The following is an 18,646-nucleotide window of genomic DNA, read 5'->3' on the forward strand; positions in this document are numbered from 1 at the left end:
TTAGCATGCAAAGTGAAGGATCTTATGATTATAAATGTGGAAAACACAAAATCACAACATTCGTCAATTAGAATAGAATTTATAAACCTGAATATGGTTTAATTTATGAATTCAGAATGAGTCACGTTGGAAGCTCTTCCCTGTTGACTCTTGTTTTCTTTAAGCACTATGACATGAAGTAGTTCAGTATGAGCAGCATATGAAGCAATGCTTGGAGTTTATGTAGCAAGAGACTATTTTTTGTCTGCACAGGAAGAACCAGAAAGAACAAATAGAAATATTATGAGCTGAATAATGAGTGAGTCAAATCCCTGAATGTCTATGCAAAGATCTGCAAACAATTGATTTGCTTTTACTAAGACGTTTTAAAACTGTTTCATAAAGCCACCCAGTCGTCCATAGATGTTAATCCTTACAGAGTTGTGGGTGGGGTGCCGGGGTCCACCCTGGACAGATCACCAGTTAATCGCAGGCCAACACAGACACGCACAGGACCAACAATCTTAATGGATCACAGAAAATATCTGTGTCAAAAACAGGATGAACATCCTGAAAAATCATCATTGTTGAGTTAAATGGAGCAGAGTGACAACACTACAAAAAAGACAAATAGTCAAAGGAAAAACTGATTGAGTTTAAAGATCTGTTTTAATGAATTGCATTTTAATCCCAATACATTTATTTAGGTTGTGTTTCTATTAAACTGTTGAAATTACATGCATTATTTAGATACTTCAAATTAATCTACTTTTAAACAAAATAAAAATGAAACATGATGAGAAATTAAACTGATTTTGTACAGCTCTGTAAGTGAGACTTGCACTCTGACACATTCCTCGTTGGTTATTTTGGCAACTTCACTCAGGATCGCCCTGTTCGAAGTTTGTGGGGATGTCCATCCCGGGGAAGTCTGGAAGCATCTTAGAAGTTGGCCACTTTCTTCCTCACTCTAGCACAATGCAATTTAAATAGTTTAAAAATAAGCTTATAGCTCTGTATGAGATCACATGACCTCTTTTAAGATATGACCAAATGTCAGTGCATGTAAATCTGCTAGAGCCTTAAAGAAGACTCTGAAGCTGAATAATCTCCTTCTACTAGTATACCTTACAGTATACTGTAAGGTTTTTCTTTTTCAAGTGATCACCACTTCAAAGTCCTTTTTTTGCCTCTCTCTCTCTCTTCTGCGACCCACCAGACATAACTGACATTAGTGGTATCCATTGATGACGATGCAAACTGTATGGAAGAAATGAAAACAGCTCATTCTCACGCTGCCGTCCGAACCGTAAAACGTTTCCAAATTCAAATCCGGATCACAGCAGCAAATCCCAACAGTAAGAGCAGCTGTTTATGCAGAAAACTACATGCTCATCTGTGTCCACTTACTGCTTGCATTATAATGAGTTGTTACTGAAGGAGAGAGAAATAATGGATTGTCAGTGATGAAACGTGTCCTCGAGCTATTTTGTTCAAAATGGAGATGAGAGAACTGTAAGGCTGGAAATCCTGAGGAAGATGTAAATAATCTCCTTTATTACACACAGCTCTGCTACATTTTTGCTTCAGGTCCCAAGCTTTTAATGGCCAGGGATAAATACACAGCCGAACACGCACACACCAGCACTCAAACACTCTCTTTAGTGGTGAAATGAGCAGCACCGCTGTGAAATAGCACCCTGATGTAACCAGATCGTTTTCTCCATGTGCTCTGAAATCTAGTTTGCTTTCCATCGATGTAGGAACTCATAAGCATATATCCTCTTTATACCACTGGAGAATTGGTGTGTCAGACAATAAAGTGTGTCTTCCAAGGTCCGTGTACATTGTTTTCTTTGGGTAACCTCCCATAACACTGCTTTTGGTGTTGATATTCTTTATTTTTGAAAGGGGTTTTTTTCTGTTTATTTTTTTACAGATGTTGCAGTTTTCTCAATCCACCACCTCTTATCTTCTCTCCTTTTCTCCATCTTTATTCTTCTTTCCACTACAACGAGAAGAAGCAATCAATCGCCTAGCAACAAAGATACTTATCCCAGTTCCTCTCACACCTGGTTAGAGACTGATGCTGAGGTCATCAGTAGATATATAGTTTTCATTCATTTTCTTTTAATCTTACTTGATGGGCTCATTTTTTCCCCCTCTCAGCTTTGTCCTTCAGCCGGTTTTATCTGTCTTAATATATTTATTTCATCCTGTCCTTTTCCAGGCACTCTAATCTGTGTCTTTAGGAGTGTGCATATTTCTTTATTCTCCCTCACTCTACGTCATTTAACTCATCAATTTATTTCTATTGCTGTGTGGTTAAAGGAAATTGGTTTCCAGGGAATGTTTCTGGATCCATTTAAGCCAAATAGATATGAAGGAAGTATTTTCTTTGACTTTACTGTCACTGAAGAGCCAAAAGATAGATGTGTGCACCCTGGCTTCAGACAAAGTTATGCCGTTTTTTTGTGTTGTACTGCACTGTGTGCACAATTATTATTGCACATTAATTATTGAGGATTATCTTTGCTTAATCAGCTACAGTGTGGTTTATCCAAAATGTTAATAAACCCCAAACATGAATGATTTAAGAAGATAAAATGGAGATTTTGGCTTTCTTAAGAGAATATCAATATGTGCACAGTTATTGGGCAGCTTTTATTCTGCAGAGTTATTACACATCTAAATGAAAAACACACATTTTCCCATCTCACTTTTATATTTTCATCTGTTTAAGTGAAACGAATAGCTCTGTGGTTTCCCATAAACATGTCTTGACATTTTAAAAAAAACAATGTGATCAACATAGCCACCATTGCTTTCAAAGTGATCGGTCTTCCAGTCATGGAATCTGTCAGTTTCTTAATCATTTTGATTATCAACGTTTTGTGCTGTAGCAACCACAGCCTCCCAGACACTGTTCACATCCGGTTTGGTTTGTTTTCCTTGTTTCCGTCACTGAAAATCCAGTTTAAGAACTGTCCACACGTTCTCAATCCGGTTCGTATCAGGTGAGAAAGGGTCTCTTTACTGGCTAGCCACTTACTGTAGTACTTGAATGCATGTGATGGAGCGTTGTCCCCCATTAAAATTATTGTTTCTTCAAAAGAGACAAGAAGCTTCCTCCTGCATCACTGCTTAAATAAAGTCTTCCTGTCCAACAACTGGAAAAAGGTTTGGAGTTTATTTTGAGCCCATCTTTAAAACGTTCCGACCAACTCATCTTCAATATTATCCGGTCCATACCAGTACACCACCTCCACCTTGCTGGTGGAAATTGAGCTCTGTAGCTGTTATTGATCCAGCCACATCCACAAGACTCTTATTTCATCGACAAAACCTTTGGAAAAATCTGTCTTCAGATATTTCTTGGACCAGTTTAGACGCTTCAGCTTGTGAGTCTTGTTCAGTGGTGGTCGGGTTTTAGCCTTTCTTACTCTGGCAATGTCTCTGGGACCTGAAAGTGTGTTTTTTTACTTCTTGATGCTCTAGGTAGGTTGCAGTTATGGAATATGACTGAGCAGGGGGATAACGGGTTCCTGGTGACTTCACACTTGAGTCTTCTGAAATCCTTGATGGCTAATTTTCAGCTTTCTTTTCTCAGCACATTTGGTGCAACCCTGTTGAATATGTGCAGCAAATTGTCTGACGGTTTCATGATCGAACCTCAATATTGTTGCAGTTTCATCCTTCTAAAAGACTTTTGGATAAGTTTTGACTTCAGAGTGTCGAGAAAAGTCGAGCTCATCCCACTTCCCCATGCTGGAGATTTTAGTTTAATAGTAATAATAAATAAAATTACCGTAAAATTAATGACATAGGTGACATCAAGACCCAACAGTAGAGTCAGACTGTAATAAAATGAATCTGGTTGTGTGTGTTGTTATTGTGTCCTGCAAACTTTGCTTTAATTCTACTTTTTTCTATTTAATCATAAAAAATCATAGTCAGGCAGAAAGAGAGTCATGAAACAGGAAGAGCTGGTTTCCTTAATAAAGGGGAAGTTTCTGTCTTGCATCAGGCTAAAAATAGTTCAGACCATTCCTTATTTTAAAGCATTAAAGGTTTTTAAAGAATAAAATCTAAACATTTTGAGAGATTGGATAAAACCCAGAGTAAAATACTTAAAATAATGACTTATAATTAGGCCAATAATTAATATTGGTTTAACCAGTGGTTGATGTTGATTTGATTATAAGAATATTTACACTTACTCTCACACTTGTGGAAGTACTTAAAGGTGAAACAAGTAACTGTAACATGGTATCAGATAATTACAATAATGGGTTATTATTGGGTTCTTTTCAGAAATGTCTGTAATAACTCACCTTATGATTATAATAAGAGTAACTAATAAGTTATGGTTATTATAACATTATAAATGAATGTTGAATCAGATAAACTAAAAGGTTATAAATGTGATTTTGACATTGAACTTGAAAAGGTGTAAAATGTTGTAACTGTAATTAAAGGTCACTGATGTTGTGTAGGAGGTAGATGGTAGGTGGAAGGACAGGGCAAAAATAGGAACTGATAGGAGAACGGAGAAGATAAAGCCTTATTGCTAAACTTCAACTTGCCTAAGAAAAGGTTGGGCAGGAAACAGAGGTAGGAGGAACTATTGAGCAACTTGGGGACATTAGAACAGAGATCCGGTCATAAGGTCTCCAGGGTGATGGAGATGAGATCATCTGTCCAAGCAGTCAGCCAATGAGACAGGCACAGCAACAAAGCCAGCCAATGCAAACGCACCAAAAGGTGGATAAACCCTTTATAAGGTGGGTGCAACAGAGGAATCGTTGGTTGGATCCTTCAGGCAGCTTCGAGCCAAGACGGAGATGGACAAAGAACTCTGCAGCTGAAGAAGAGCCGGGGCCACAGAACCGAAGACTGTTCTGCACATGGGGACCAACCCGTTAGCCCCGCAACATGTGGCTTCAAATCGCACTTCTCTCATCAGCTGGGTTCAGACCCCCAAAGAAAAAGACCAAGGCAAAGATGAAGATAAAGACAAAGGCAAAGAACAAAGGCAAAGAGGAAGAACTGGTGTGTTCCTTCCGTGGGACCAGAAAGATCGTGAGACGGGTAGAAAGGAGCTACAGAGCTGCAAGACAAGAAGCTGAGGACCGCTACGCGCATGAGGAAGTCACCCTGAGGCCTGAGACCTGCCGCTCTAAGTCAGTACTCTTCCTGTACTGGGAACCTCCTGCTGCTGCAACACCTTCTTCATCATCAGGCCAGTTCTGGGGTTCAAAATGCCAAACTCTGTCCGTCTCTCTCAAAGTTTCCCTTTTTTAGTTCTCAGTGTCAGCATTAGGGAAAGATAGGCTAGATTATTGATTTTACTTATTTGATTATTTCTGCTACTGAATTAAGCTGTACTGACCCTTGCAAAATTGCCTTACTAATAAAATAATTAGCATTTAAGAAAATCTAAAAGATGTTGTGGACATTCAATTAATGAGTCACCTTAAAGTTCTTTGATGGTTGTGAAATAGCTATGAAGTTTGATTCTGGGAGGAAAAAGTAGGAATGTTTTATAGGTTGCTTTTAGCCAAAACTAAAATAATGACCTTGGGACTTAAATCTAAGTCACTAAATTTAATCTAGCCGTTAACAAGTGCCGTTATTTTAGGAAGGGAGCTACCGTTAACAGGAGTGGTTGTAGGGGTTATGTCGCTGTGAGTGCTACTCAGCGGATTGCTCCTCAACTGTAAAAGGTCATAACTTTTGGATCGAAGGTAGTCAGAGCTAGACGAGTCCTTTCCGACCCCAGTTTAAACAGATTATTCTCCACAAACTATCGCTAGGGTAAGACCCGAGTTTCTGGGGATTTTCCGGACCTGTTAGACAGAGAACTGGGCCGTAGTGAGTCCAAAGAGTTGTGAGGAGTGGGCGGGACTTACTATTGGGTAGTAACAGACATGGCGTCCCTGGGTGGGCCCGACCCTAATGAGTAGGAGGGCCTTACTTTGACCAAGTCAGTAAAAACAGACGAGAGGGTCTGAATAGCTCACTTGGGAGACCAGCTCTTAGGAAATAGAGTTGGGAGCGACTGATGAGGCTTATCAGCCGCGACCCTTGCAGTAACTGTACAGCGTGCAGGCGAGGGAAAAGCTTCCGCTTAAGATGAACAGCTGCATCAAGAAGGGAAGCCAGTAGCCAACCTAGCCTAGACCCATCCCTGCTCTAAGGTACCCTGAGAGGCTTTGGGGGATAGGCGACTCGGAGACAAAGAGACCGAGGAGTACGACGCAAGGTCGTACGTCCAGAAGATGTAAGTAATTTCACAAGGAAGTGGTGAAATGCATCTGGAGCTCAAGGTCGAGCATCTGAGCACACGCATGAGGGAGCTCATTGGCGTGGAAATGACGAAGTGGACTGTTATGTCCAACAGAGAAAAATTGTCTTTGTCGGAGCCGAGAAGTGGGACAATACTCCCAGAGGACGGGAGGTCCCAGAAGAGTACGTGGATGAGGTCGTGCGGAGCGTGCATGAAGCCCTTGGACATGCAGGCGTACGACCCACCCGTAAGGAGCTGGATGAGCATGAGCTTTGGATCCCAGTGAAACAAGTCCAACGCGTGCTACGGGGCTGTGAGGTATGTGGACAATACAACGCAGGCCGCCGAGGGCAGCGGTTGGAAGGGTTGTTCATCAAGAGCACATTACCCGGGGGTTCAATCTGCATGGATGTAGCAGGCCCCATGGATAACAGAAAAGAGAGGTGAGGAGTACCTCTTGGTGCTGATGGACATGGTGTAACAGTGACAGCTGAAAAAGAGCAGGTCTTCCCCTGCAGAGGAACTCCGTTCACGTCACAGAAAGCCGGAAGGCGAAGGCACTTCTCCTTTTTGCCCAGAGAGGGAAAGGGGAAGTTGCAGTTTACAGTGTCATTGAAAACAGGACAGAAAGTTTGGATTAAAGATCAAGATCGGCCTGTAGTCACGGTGATCAAGTTGAAATTCAATGGAATGGATTTTGTGAAGCAAGTACTGCACTGTAAAAAAGTATTACTTATGAAGAAAGGGGTCCACGAGGTCAGTGTTCAAGCCAGTTCTTAGCTAAAGCGAACCAGAACATTGCAAGAATCAAGCATCATGCCATCCTGTGTTAGACTGGCTACTATTACAGGATGATTGCCATTCAAAGAACAACTTCAAGGCTTAGGACTAGGAGGGCCCTGAAGAAATTGGATTATGCTAAAGAAGAACTCCTGTCACAAAAGGATGGATTAAACTGGAAAAGGGACTGAAGTCATGAGGAAGGAGTGACGTCATAGACAACCACAAAGATCAATCCTGCAACAAAGTGTTGAAATCACACCCAACACCTGGAAGCAGCCTGTGGACTTCACAGAGTCCTGCCTGACAGAGTCCCGATGCCTCCGACAACTCCAGTAACCCTTTAACGACCCCAGCGATGGAAAAGGATTATGATTATGGATAAAGCGTCATGCTGCTTATGCTTTTTGTTTTGCTCTACTGAACATCCAGAGTTTTTTTTTTTATTTTTTATTTGAGGCTTTTTGCCCATCAACCTGTCCCTAAGGAATCTTCCACATCCTGAAGAACCAACGCTTCATTCAGCTGAGGATTTTTTGTCACTATTAAAGGATCAGAGCGACCTGGGTTCTCTTCAACATTCGTCACTTCCTGAGAGACATCAAAACTCCAAGGAGGGGGTGTCAAAGAGCAGTGGAGTTTGAAGACTGCTGAGCCCTTGGTGACAACTGAGAATCTGCATCTTCACATCCCAGGCTGCTGAGGCCTTGGTGACGACTGAGAATCTGCATCTTCACATCCCAGGCTGCTGAGGCCTTAGTGACGATGGAGGATCTGCATCTTCACATCCCAGACTGCCATCTTCTCTTTCCAGGGGATGAGGACGCAGACCTGCAAGAGGATGTTGGGTTCCCAGCATGTGAAAGGTCTGACCTCGCGGAGGGGGTGTCGAGAAAAGTCGAGCTCATCCCACTTCCCCATGCTGGAGATTTTAGTTTAATAGTAATAATAAATAAAATTACCGTAAAATTAATGACATAGGTGACATCAAGACCCAACAGTAGAGTCAGACTGTAATAAAATGAATCTGGTTGTGTGTGTTGTTATTGTGTCCTGCAAACTTTGCTTTAATTCTACTTTTTTCTATTTAATCATAAAAAATCATAGTCAGGCAGAAAGAGAGTCATGAAACAGGAAGAGCTGGTTTCCTTAATAAAGGGGAAGTTTCTGTCTTGCATCAGGCTAAAAATAGTTCAGACCATTCCTTATTTTAAAGCATTAAAGGTTTTTAAAGAATAAAATCTAAACATTTTGAGAGATTGGATAAAACCCAGAGTAAAATACTTAAAATAATGACTTATAATTAGGCCAATAATTAATATTGGTTTAACCAGTGGTTGATGTTGATTTGATTATAAGAATATTTACACTTACTCTCACACTTGTGGAAGTACTTAAAGGTGAAACAAGTAACTGTAACATGGTATCAGATAATTACAATAATGGGTTATTATTGGGTTCTTTTCAGAAATGTCTGTAATAACTCACCTTATGATTATAATAAGAGTAACTAATAAGTTATGGTTATTATAACATTATAAATGAATGTTGAATCAGATAAACTAAAAGGTTATAAATGTGATTTTGACATTGAACTTGAAAAGGTGTAAAATGTTGTAACTGTAATTAAAGGTCACTGATGTTGTGTAGGAGGTAGATGGTAGGTGGAAGGACAGGGCAAAAATAGGAACTGATAGGAGAACGGAGAAGATAAAGCCTTATTGCTAAACTTCAACTTGCCTAAGAAAAGGTTGGGCAGGAAACAGAGGTAGGAGGAACTATTGAGCAACTTGGGGACATTAGAACAGAGATCCGGTCATAAGGTCTCCAGGGTGATGGAGATGAGATCATCTGTCCAAGCAGTCAGCCAATGAGACAGGCACAGCAACAAAGCCAGCCAATGCAAACGCACCAAAAGGTGGATAAACCCTTTATAAGGTGGGTGCAACAGAGGAATCGTTGGTTGGATCCTTCAGGCAGCTTCGAGCCAAGACGGAGATGGACAAAGAACTCTGCAGCTGAAGAAGAGCCGGGGCCACAGAACCGAAGACTGTTCTGCACATGGGGACCAACCCGTTAGCCCCGCAACATGTGGCTTCAAATCGCACTTCTCTCATCAGCTGGGTTCAGACCCCCAAAGAAAAAGACCAAGGCAAAGATGAAGATAAAGACAAAGGCAAAGAACAAAGGCAAAGAGGAAGAACTGGTGTGTTCCTTCCGTGGGACCAGAAAGATCGTGAGACGGGTAGAAAGGAGCTACAGAGCTGCAAGACAAGAAGCTGAGGACCGCTACGCGCATGAGGAAGTCACCCTGAGGCCTGAGACCTGCCGCTCTAAGTCAGTACTCTTCCTGTACTGGGAACCTCCTGCTGCTGCAACACCTTCTTCATCATCAGGCCAGTTCTGGGGTTCAAAATGCCAAACTCTGTCCGTCTCTCTCAAAGTTTCCCTTTTTTAGTTCTCAGTGTCAGCATTAGGGAAAGATAGGCTAGATTATTGATTTTACTTATTTGATTATTTCTGCTACTGAATTAAGCTGTACTGACCCTTGCAAAATTGCCTTACTAATAAAATAATTAGCATTTAAGAAAATCTAAAAGATGTTGTGGACATTCAATTAATGAGTCACCTTAAAGTTCTTTGATGGTTGTGAAATAGCTATGAAGTTTGATTCTGGGAGGAAAAAGTAGGAATGTTTTATAGGTTGCTTTTAGCCAAAACTAAAATAATGACCTTGGGACTTAAATCTAAGTCACTAAATTTAATCTAGCCGTTAACAAGTGCCGTTATTTTAGGAAGGGAGCTACCGTTAACAGGAGTGGTTGTAGGGGTTATGTCGCTGTGAGTGCTACTCAGCGGATTGCTCCTCAACTGTAAAAGGTCATAACTTTTGGATCGAAGGTAGTCAGAGCTAGACGAGTCCTTTCCGACCCCAGTTTAAACAGATTATTCTCCACAAACTATCGCTAGGGTAAGACCCGAGTTTCTGGGGATTTTCCGGACCTGTTAGACAGAGAACTGGGCCGTAGTGAGTCCAAAGAGTTGTGAGGAGTGGGCGGGACTTACTATTGGGTAGTAACAGACAAGAGTCAGATATATATATATTTTTGTTGCCTAAAGAAAATAATCTGCCTAATAATTATGCACACCTTTATGTAGGGTGTTGACCTCCTCTGGCCACACCTTCTAATTATACAGATACACATCACCTGCTATGCTTAAATCCATTAAGCATTCAGGTATGTCCAGCTTGAAGTTTAAAAAAATCCGAATAAAAATATGGTCATAAATATGGTGCACCCATTGTAGAACATAAAATGCATTGAATTTTGTGGCTGTACCCTTCAGGCAGTCTTTATAACTTCATGGCCTCCATTAGTTTGTTTGTTTTGGACTTTGTGCTTTGATCCAAATCAAGTCCTGAAGGGACTCTGCAAAGAAAAAATAAACACAGCAATAATAAAAATCTTCAAACACATCTTTAAAAACAAAGTGAGAATTGTTGAGTTGCCTTTAAGGTTTTCACAGTACGTTATGCCATAGTGGTAAACAGGGAGCGTTTTTCTACCATAATTGCAACACAGGCGCTGACATGTATGCTGTTTAAGTTGAAGAGTAGTAATTATGACTTTACCATGAAATTAGTGGGTAAAGAACAGCAGGATGGCTGCTGCAGACAAAAATGAAAGGCTTTTATGCTCAGAAAACTTTACAAAATGTTATTTTAACAGACCACAAACGTAATAAAACAGCACCTATACAAATTATGCTCCGGCAAGCAGAAAATGTGCTCTGAAAACATGTCAGCATTCGTCTCAATAACAACTATTTCCTGTCATTTTAAATAGTTATGATTCTTTTTGGATTGAACTGCAGTTTTATTCTAGTTATATGATTCTCTTTTGTACACAGTTTAGTTGTTGCATGTTACCTGTTTCAGTGTTATTTATAATTAGTCTAACATTAAAGTAGCCAGGGTCTCATCTCTCTGCTGCTTTCGCCCAGACTGCTTTTAATAACCCACACCGGCGTTTTTACGTCCAAGCTAAAATAAATCATTTAAAGACGCGTGTCTTGATACGTCTGATTCATCATGTTGGTTTTTATTTATGCACATCATGATACCGATTCCGTCGACTCTCACTTGCAGTCAGCAAATCCCACGTTCTGTAAAGCAGTTTTTCCCCCCTTTCCTCATATCTAGGATAGTGCAGCGTGCACATAATTTCTGGTGAAGGATTTGTTTTAGTGAGCGGTGCTCCTGCATGCTCGCGCGCAGGTGCATACGCATTAAGCAACCTGCCGTATAAATGTCAGCTCCAAATCCTCTGCAGGTGAATCCGAGGCTCCTAGTGCAGGATGCAGTGATTTGCATTTCACAACGCTCCTCGCAGGCACACAAATGCACTTAAAAAGCCGCTGTGGCAGCTTCGGATGCCGCCGTTGTTTATATGCATGTGTTTGTGTCCATGTAGTCACGCCCCACTGTGTAAATCAATATTGCAAATAAATCTTATCTGTGATGTAGGCTTCAGAGCCAACTACATTATCTGTGAGTTCATCATTCAAGCAACTGGGGTGACGGAGAAGGAGTGACTCAGTGAAAACGTCTTAAAATATGCATGTTGTTTAACAGATGATTTATTCATGAGGGGGCTGTGTTTGCCATTAAGTGTAGGCTGCTGCTAGTTCACTGATGTTGATTCACAGAGGGGGGGAAAAGTACATAGTTTGGATTGCAATGCAATAGATTCTGTTTGTGTTTAACCGATATTGGACCAGAGTTCTGGGGTGAGCTACAACATTTCTGTGTCTGTCTCACTTCCAGATTTTGATCCTAACCTTGGCATGATGGCGGGAATCACCCCCATAAACCCCATGATGCCCGGCCTCGGCATGGTGCCCACACCCGTCTCCCAGGACGTTCCAGTCGTGAAGGAGATCATCCACTGCAAGAGCTGCACCCTTTTTCCCCCCAACCCTAGTAAGTCACAATACCAAACTAATCCTACTTTAGGCTGTTTCCACATGTGAAGCGTTGTGCGCTGCGGGGCAGGAGCCAAAAGAAAGAAGAAAAGGGATCTTTATGAGGTCATCCTCTGTTGACAAAGCCAGAATAAATTGATTGAAACATAAGAGGCTTGTATTATCTGACCGTTTTTGTAATATAAAAACTTGCGATTCGTTTCCTTTTGCTTTTTAGACTCAACGTTGGCCATGAAATTGTTGGAACTCTCCTTCCATATCAGAGCAGATCTAATTTTGGTTCTGTACGTTACCACAATGAATTTTACATAAAGCAACACAGATGCTGTTGAAGCTCAGATTTCCAGCTTTAATTCAGAGGATGAACAAAAGAATTGCATAAAAATGTGAGAAACTAAAGCATTTTTTATTTTTATTTTCAGGGCCTCAAAAGTAATTGAACAATTAAAAAAACTGAAAACACACAATGTTCATTCAGAATACGTGGTTGAAAAGCCTTTGCTGGCAATGAGAGCCTGTAGTCTAAAACTTCTAGACATCACCAGATGTTGGGTTTCCCCATTTTTAAAGTTCCAACAGGCCTTTGCTGTTTGTGGACCTTTCTGTCTGAAGTTTAATCCTCAACAAGTGAAATTCCCAGTTGGAATCATGTCAGGGTTCTTACTTGGCCATCCAAGGATATTCCACTTCTTCACTTTAGTAATCCCCTGGGTTGCTCTGGTTGTATGTTTTGGTTCATTGTACATCAATATGATTACTATAATCTTATCAAATTGACTGTATTGGATTTAAGCAGACTGCATGTCTGTGGCCGTCTTCCAACCAACTAAGTGACAGTATGCAGCATCATGTGGGGGAGGGGTATCACTGCTTTGCATATTTCCCCCGGTAACTTATTGAATAGCGGAAATTTTTCAGTGGATTGAAAATTTTAACTTTCTGAAGTTTTATGCATAAAAGATCTGTCTCTGTCTTTCATAATAAAATAAGACTGAATTTGTTCTTTGCTAATAATATAAAGAGACACATTGTGGAAGTTTTTAGGTCACGCATACAATTTGTCTAGAGATGTGTGACTTAGTCTGTCATTTATGAGTGATTGTTGGCACCTTTTGCTTTTGGATTTTATTGTTTTTCCAACAAACGTGTATTTTTCAAAGTAAATATAATCAAAATCTTGGAGTGGTTTTATTTTTGCACAGACAGAACATTAGTGCTACAGTATATCTCTAGTTTGTATTTTCACTTCAGTAAGTCCTTAGAAACATATACAACTCCTAAAACAGGCTAATTAAAATTTAACTTCAGCTGCAAATATTTTTTTTTTCTTATTCACCTCTCAGGAGTAGGAAGAGAAATGAACAGTTTCAGGAGAACTTGCACGCCCTAAGGTTAAATAAAGGATCAGCTTGTCTAGAAATCCCCAGAACTTTAAATCCTGTCACAATCAATCTCTAAAACAAGTAAAACTTTTTTCCCATGTTGCTGCTGCCGTGATATGCATACATGAGTGGAAAAGTCAACGAGATGGCTCAATTTGTTTTAGACTTAGTTCTTATCTCCTTGTCATTTAATTTGTTTAACATATCTTTTTGATGTGGGGTTCAATCTTGAGTCCAGCTTTACTTTCCCACCTCTTGTTTTTCCACCGTCATTTTATCTTTCCACTCCTCCGTTTTTTTTTTTTGTACAACCTGCTCTTTGTTCCCTGTTTTGATCCCCATCTCCGTATAAGATCTTTGTTCTTGCCTTCTCTGTTCTTTTAAGAAAGAAACGGCTAATCTCAAGGCCCAGTATTTTCATCAGCCGGGCAAAACCGCCTGGTCCTGATTCCTCTCATGAAAATCTACTAACTCAACAGGCAGACGCCTGCCATGTGAGACGCCCAGAGGGAACCGCCTTCTATTACGATGGTGGTGGATTGATAGTGCAGCTCTGTGACCCTCGGAGATATGCTGCCAGGGTCTGCAGAACCTCATGGTGTCTCTTCGAACAAATTAGTCTTGAAAAGGGCCAGGAGAAAAGCAGCTCATGTGTTGGTTTGCAATACTCTCATCCATAAGTCGATAGAAGAGGTTTTTTCATCATGACGCGTCGTAGGGCATGCTGACATCACAATCACCAACCAATTAGGATTGGTGTAATGAAATGAAGGCTTCTGATAAATATCTCTGCCATAGAAAGGCATCCCAATCAGCCGTCTTTGAGAACCAATGTGATGCAGGTAACCTAATGACTTGCCTTTAATCTATGGCCACAGTAGTATTTCTGTTGATATCTTAGTTGCTGATAATTTGTCCTTGAATTGTTTCAACAGTAAAAGCTAGATATAAAGAAATAAAAGGACAAATAAGGGTGCAACACCTTATGTTTGAAATCCCCTGAATGAAAACCCAATTAGTCAAGCTTTTGTCTTTTTTAAATTAAAGGAGTACAGAATTGAGCATCTCCTTGGAATATTTAGTGGATGTCTCTAAATGAAGGCATTTTCTCTGAAAAAGTCAACAAATGCGTCTGTGCAGCTTAGAAATTTGCTTTGGCAGGATTTTCTTCTATACTGGCATTTAAGGACGCTGCATCAGCCTTATGCTGTGTTCAGACTAAACGCACTCCCTACAGAATTACCGTCGTTACCTTGACTCGACCAACATTTTCTAAACCAGCTTGTTCTTTGACAGCAATTTTTCTGTTTATCCATTTTGATATCAGCAGAAAGTCTTCCTCTCTCTCTCTCTCTCTCTCTCTCTCTCTCTCTCTCTTTCTCTCTCTCTCTTTCTCACAGCTTTTCCATTAACCATATAATTGTGCACAATGAAAACATGATATTTGCTTACTGGATAAACGGCAATTTTGAAAAAACAAACACTTTTTTCAATAGAAAGATTTTGGGCTGAGATGATATAGTTTTTCAGCCATTATGAAATAGATGTATTTCAGAAGACTTCAAAGGAAACATTTTTTCACATCACGCGGCACACGATCAACAGCCGGATGTTACTACTGGGGAAAACAACAAGACATGTAGCTGGTCCCAGAGCTCTCACAGTATTGCACAGTTCAAGTTGTGTGTCAAAAAGTTGATCAAAAAGCACACGGGACATCTGTACGCTTTAAATTGTTTACCAGCAATGCATTCTGGGTGCACTAAGCGTCTTTAAAGTTAGCAAGAATGCTAAAAAGCTAAATGAAAAATTAGCTCTGACGTTAGCAGTTTTCCCACCACTTTAGCTTCCTCTAGATTTTCTTCTTTTATTCTTCACCCTAAATGTTTTTGTCAGTGTACCTTTGTAGCACTCAGTATGGTGTGTTCATGTCTTGAACAAGGATAGGAGTTTTGAGTTTTACAGGCAAAAAGGTCACAATCAGGTTTATTCAAACGGATAAAAAGTCATCAACCAATTTCTCAGGCCATCTTAAATCTTAAAAATAGGAACCAGTATGAACAATAGATGTTTAAAATTTTTAAAATGCTTTTTTAAAAGGTCTGTTAAAAGGATAGCTACTTTCTGCAGGAACTGTGGCTTATGCACCCATGAAAAAGCCTGTCTCTGATCCTTTCTATTTTTATAGTATTAGACATCAAAATTTCATCTCTTAATTCATTTCAGTCCTGCTATCAGAGGTCACTGGGACAGACCCTGAAATTGCAGTGCAGATTAAATGACCGAGCTGGACTGAAAATATTTCATACTCTGACATCAACTCTCAGCAGCAACACTGGGAGAGGAGAAAAACGGACTTGATTACCTTACTTTGTATTTTTAGGACTGTTTTTGTCCTATAATCTTTCCAGCATTTAAAACTGGATTTATGCACAAAGAGGCAGCAGTTTTCAGAGGTAAAATGTGGGTGGTACTTTAGTTTGATTTCTGAGGATTTTAAGTTTTAGCGTCTGTTTCACTGAAGCTCTGGTTTCTCCCAGTGGGACACGGCAGACAGGTGCAATATTATAGTGGCATGTCATTATTTCAGACCGCATGCTGTCAGACTTTCTTTCAGATGTGAAGTTGGGATTTTGAAGGAGAATCTATCAAGAAAGTGAAGTAAGTTTTTGGTGCATGAAGACGTAAAAAAAAAAAAGAAAACTTACAACTTATTTTATTTTTTGGCTCAAGTATCTTATATAAACATGAATTAATCAAATAAAAGGGGACTATTGTTTATGAAGCACCAATCTACCTGTTTAGCTGCCCATTCAACCTGATTCTAAACTAATTTAAAGCCTGGGAGGTCACCTGTTGGCAGCAGAGGACCGGCTCTTAGTCGTTGCTGCAGATTAGCTGCATTAAGGCTTTTAGCAAACATCAAAAGGAAAAGCACTTGTGTCTTGACAGCCAGGTTGCACATATGGTGTCCATCACAAGCAGTCATTGCCCTCTGGCTGCATGCTCTCAAGCTGACACTACGTGCAGCATCCTCACTCACTGACCTTTTAGTTGAGAAACAACAGCCCCCTTCAGCTCTCCTCCCGATTCCTCTTTTTTTCATCCTGTCAGTGTGCATCACCTCTTAACACACTTGAGATTTACATCCTCGAGAAGTTAGTTTTTCTTTGTACCGTCTACTTTAACTTTTCGCTAGGCATTCACCCTACCTATTTCCATTTCTGCTTTCTGCTAAAGCACTTTTGTTGCTTTTTCTAAATCCTTTGTGAACTTTTTTCCACTTGACTTTAGATCTGTGGAATCAATTAGATTTTGTTTGCTGATCTTTTTCATTCAAAGCTCCCTGGGTACTCCATGGGAGGTTTTTATATTCTTCAGATGATAAAATCATTTTTTACACATTCTGTTTACCTGTCACAGGAAAAACAAAACACTGGTTATTGGTCTCTGTGGAAATTGTTGGGAGCTAAATGCGAAGCTCATGGGATTAAAAATAATAGATTTTTTTTTCTCTATACGCAAAAGGAGATTGCAGATGTTGCAATATCCATGACTCATCTTATTGTTGTTCAGTCATCTGTGTGCTAAATGGCTTTAAAAATAGACAATCTAACTTTATTGGTCCACAGCAAAACGAGGAGAATTGTCAGAACAACCACAAATGGTTCAAGCTTGTTGTGCTAAAAACCCAGATGCATTCACATCACTGCCTGCTGTTTGTTCCTATGTGACATAAATGAACTTAACATGTTTACTTGAGTGTGTCTAAGAGTCATTTCTGTTAGCTCTATAATGGCTGACGCCTCCCTGCTGTGGCATCGCCTCGCTCCAGGAGTGGGTGTTTATCGAGTCAGGCTGATGGATGGTGATCACCTTTCTTCAGTGAAGCGGTGGCCACACATACCGGCTGGCTCCTCGGGCAGCGTTGAGCTACGAACGAGCAGACTTGTTTGCTTTCATCAACATCCATGCGGTGGCAAGGGAACAACTTTGGGAGTGTGTTTAGGGTCGTCCTGCTGGAAGATGAACTTTCACCCCAGGCTCAAGTCTTTAGCTTGTTTCTATCTCCAGCTGTCTTCTCATCAACTCTGACTAGCTTCCTAGTACTTGACAACAACAAGAAACATTTCCACAGCATGATAATGACACCACCATGTTTCACAATGGTGATGGTGTGTTCAAGGTAATGCGTAGAGCTAGTTTTTTTTTTAATGAAGCTAGGGCATAAGGGCTTCATATCAGTTCATATCGATAATCATTGATTAGTGTTTTGTTTTAAATGTCTAGCTTCCTCTCAAACTGTTTTACTCCTTTACCCCATATTGTTTTTTATTCTTAAGCAGTTATGAGGCATAGTGGTGAAACATTAAACTTCTGCTGTGCATGTCACTCACAATAGAAAATCTGCAACAGGTTGCTAGGTAACCAAAGAGTGAGTGAGTTAGATGACGCCCCCAGCCTTGCTTAAATGGCCTTGAGAGGTTAAGTAGCTAAAGCGTTTCCTCTGCCTACATCTCCCAGAATGCTGTGCAACTCTGGATCAGAGTTCAGTGAAATTATTATACATTCTATTGGGCGCGTGTCTATCGCAATATATATCGTTATCTATTAAATGCCTAGCCCTACATAATGGCCAAAATTTGATTTTGTCTTTTGCTACCAGGATGGGCATTTATTATGTTGTTTATCATTTGTCATACATTAAATTTTGATTTATTGTTGTTAAGATGAATTCCAATTAATGGTGTTTAAGACCTCCAAAAACTGTTCATACAGCTGAGATTGTTAGTTTTACTATTTTCTCCACTGTTTGTTTATTGAGACTATCAATAAATGTCAATAAGTTTGGAAGTATGATTAAATGATGCGCAGTTAGAGATACAAATCACATTTCTTTATGTGAAATCCAAAAGAAGCACAGTGTCATGCAGTCACTGCCATATGGTTGCCTAAAAATAATAATAAATAGTTCTCATCATTTTTATTGTTTTCACAATAATACCACAAAATGTCACTACAAAACTTTTATCACCCAGCCCTACTTGCCGGACCATATTCTTCTATGTCTTGCATTGACCTCTACACTTTAATGCTTTTCTTTCAATAATGGCTTCCTTCTTAGCTGTGCAGCTCTCACAAAGTTACCTCTTGGCTGCTTCTCTGATTTTATCCTCCAGACTCTTCAGTTTAGGTGGATGGTCATGTATTAGTAGGTTTGTAGTCATGC

General features: G+C 40.1%; 1 protein-coding gene and 1 long non-coding RNA gene across 4 annotated transcripts in view; both read left to right on the plus strand.

The window, feature by feature from the left end:
• Positions 1-18,646, plus strand: part of enox2 (ecto-NOX disulfide-thiol exchanger 2) — a 209,837-nt gene that overhangs the window by 142,837 nt on the left and 48,354 nt on the right. For all 3 annotated transcript variants that reach the window (XM_081611697.1, XM_081611696.1, XM_081611698.1), the window contains one exon: positions 11,877-12,032. In XM_081611697.1, coding sequence (XP_081467823.1) covers positions 11,877-12,032 — 156 coding nt within the window. The remainder of the gene's footprint in view (positions 1-11,876; positions 12,033-18,646) is intronic.
• On the plus strand, positions 3,713-9,647 carry LOC145553097 (uncharacterized). Its single transcript, XR_014089297.1, has 2 exons — positions 3,713-6,439; positions 6,687-9,647. It is a non-coding gene; the product is annotated as an uncharacterized LOC145553097 (long non-coding RNA).

The sequence above is a fragment of the Poecilia reticulata genome, chromosome 10, assembly GCF_904066995.2.
Source record: "Poecilia reticulata chromosome 10, P_reticulata-male-v2, whole genome shotgun sequence".
In the NCBI taxonomy this organism is placed as follows: domain Eukaryota; kingdom Metazoa; phylum Chordata; class Actinopteri; order Cyprinodontiformes; family Poeciliidae; genus Poecilia; species Poecilia reticulata.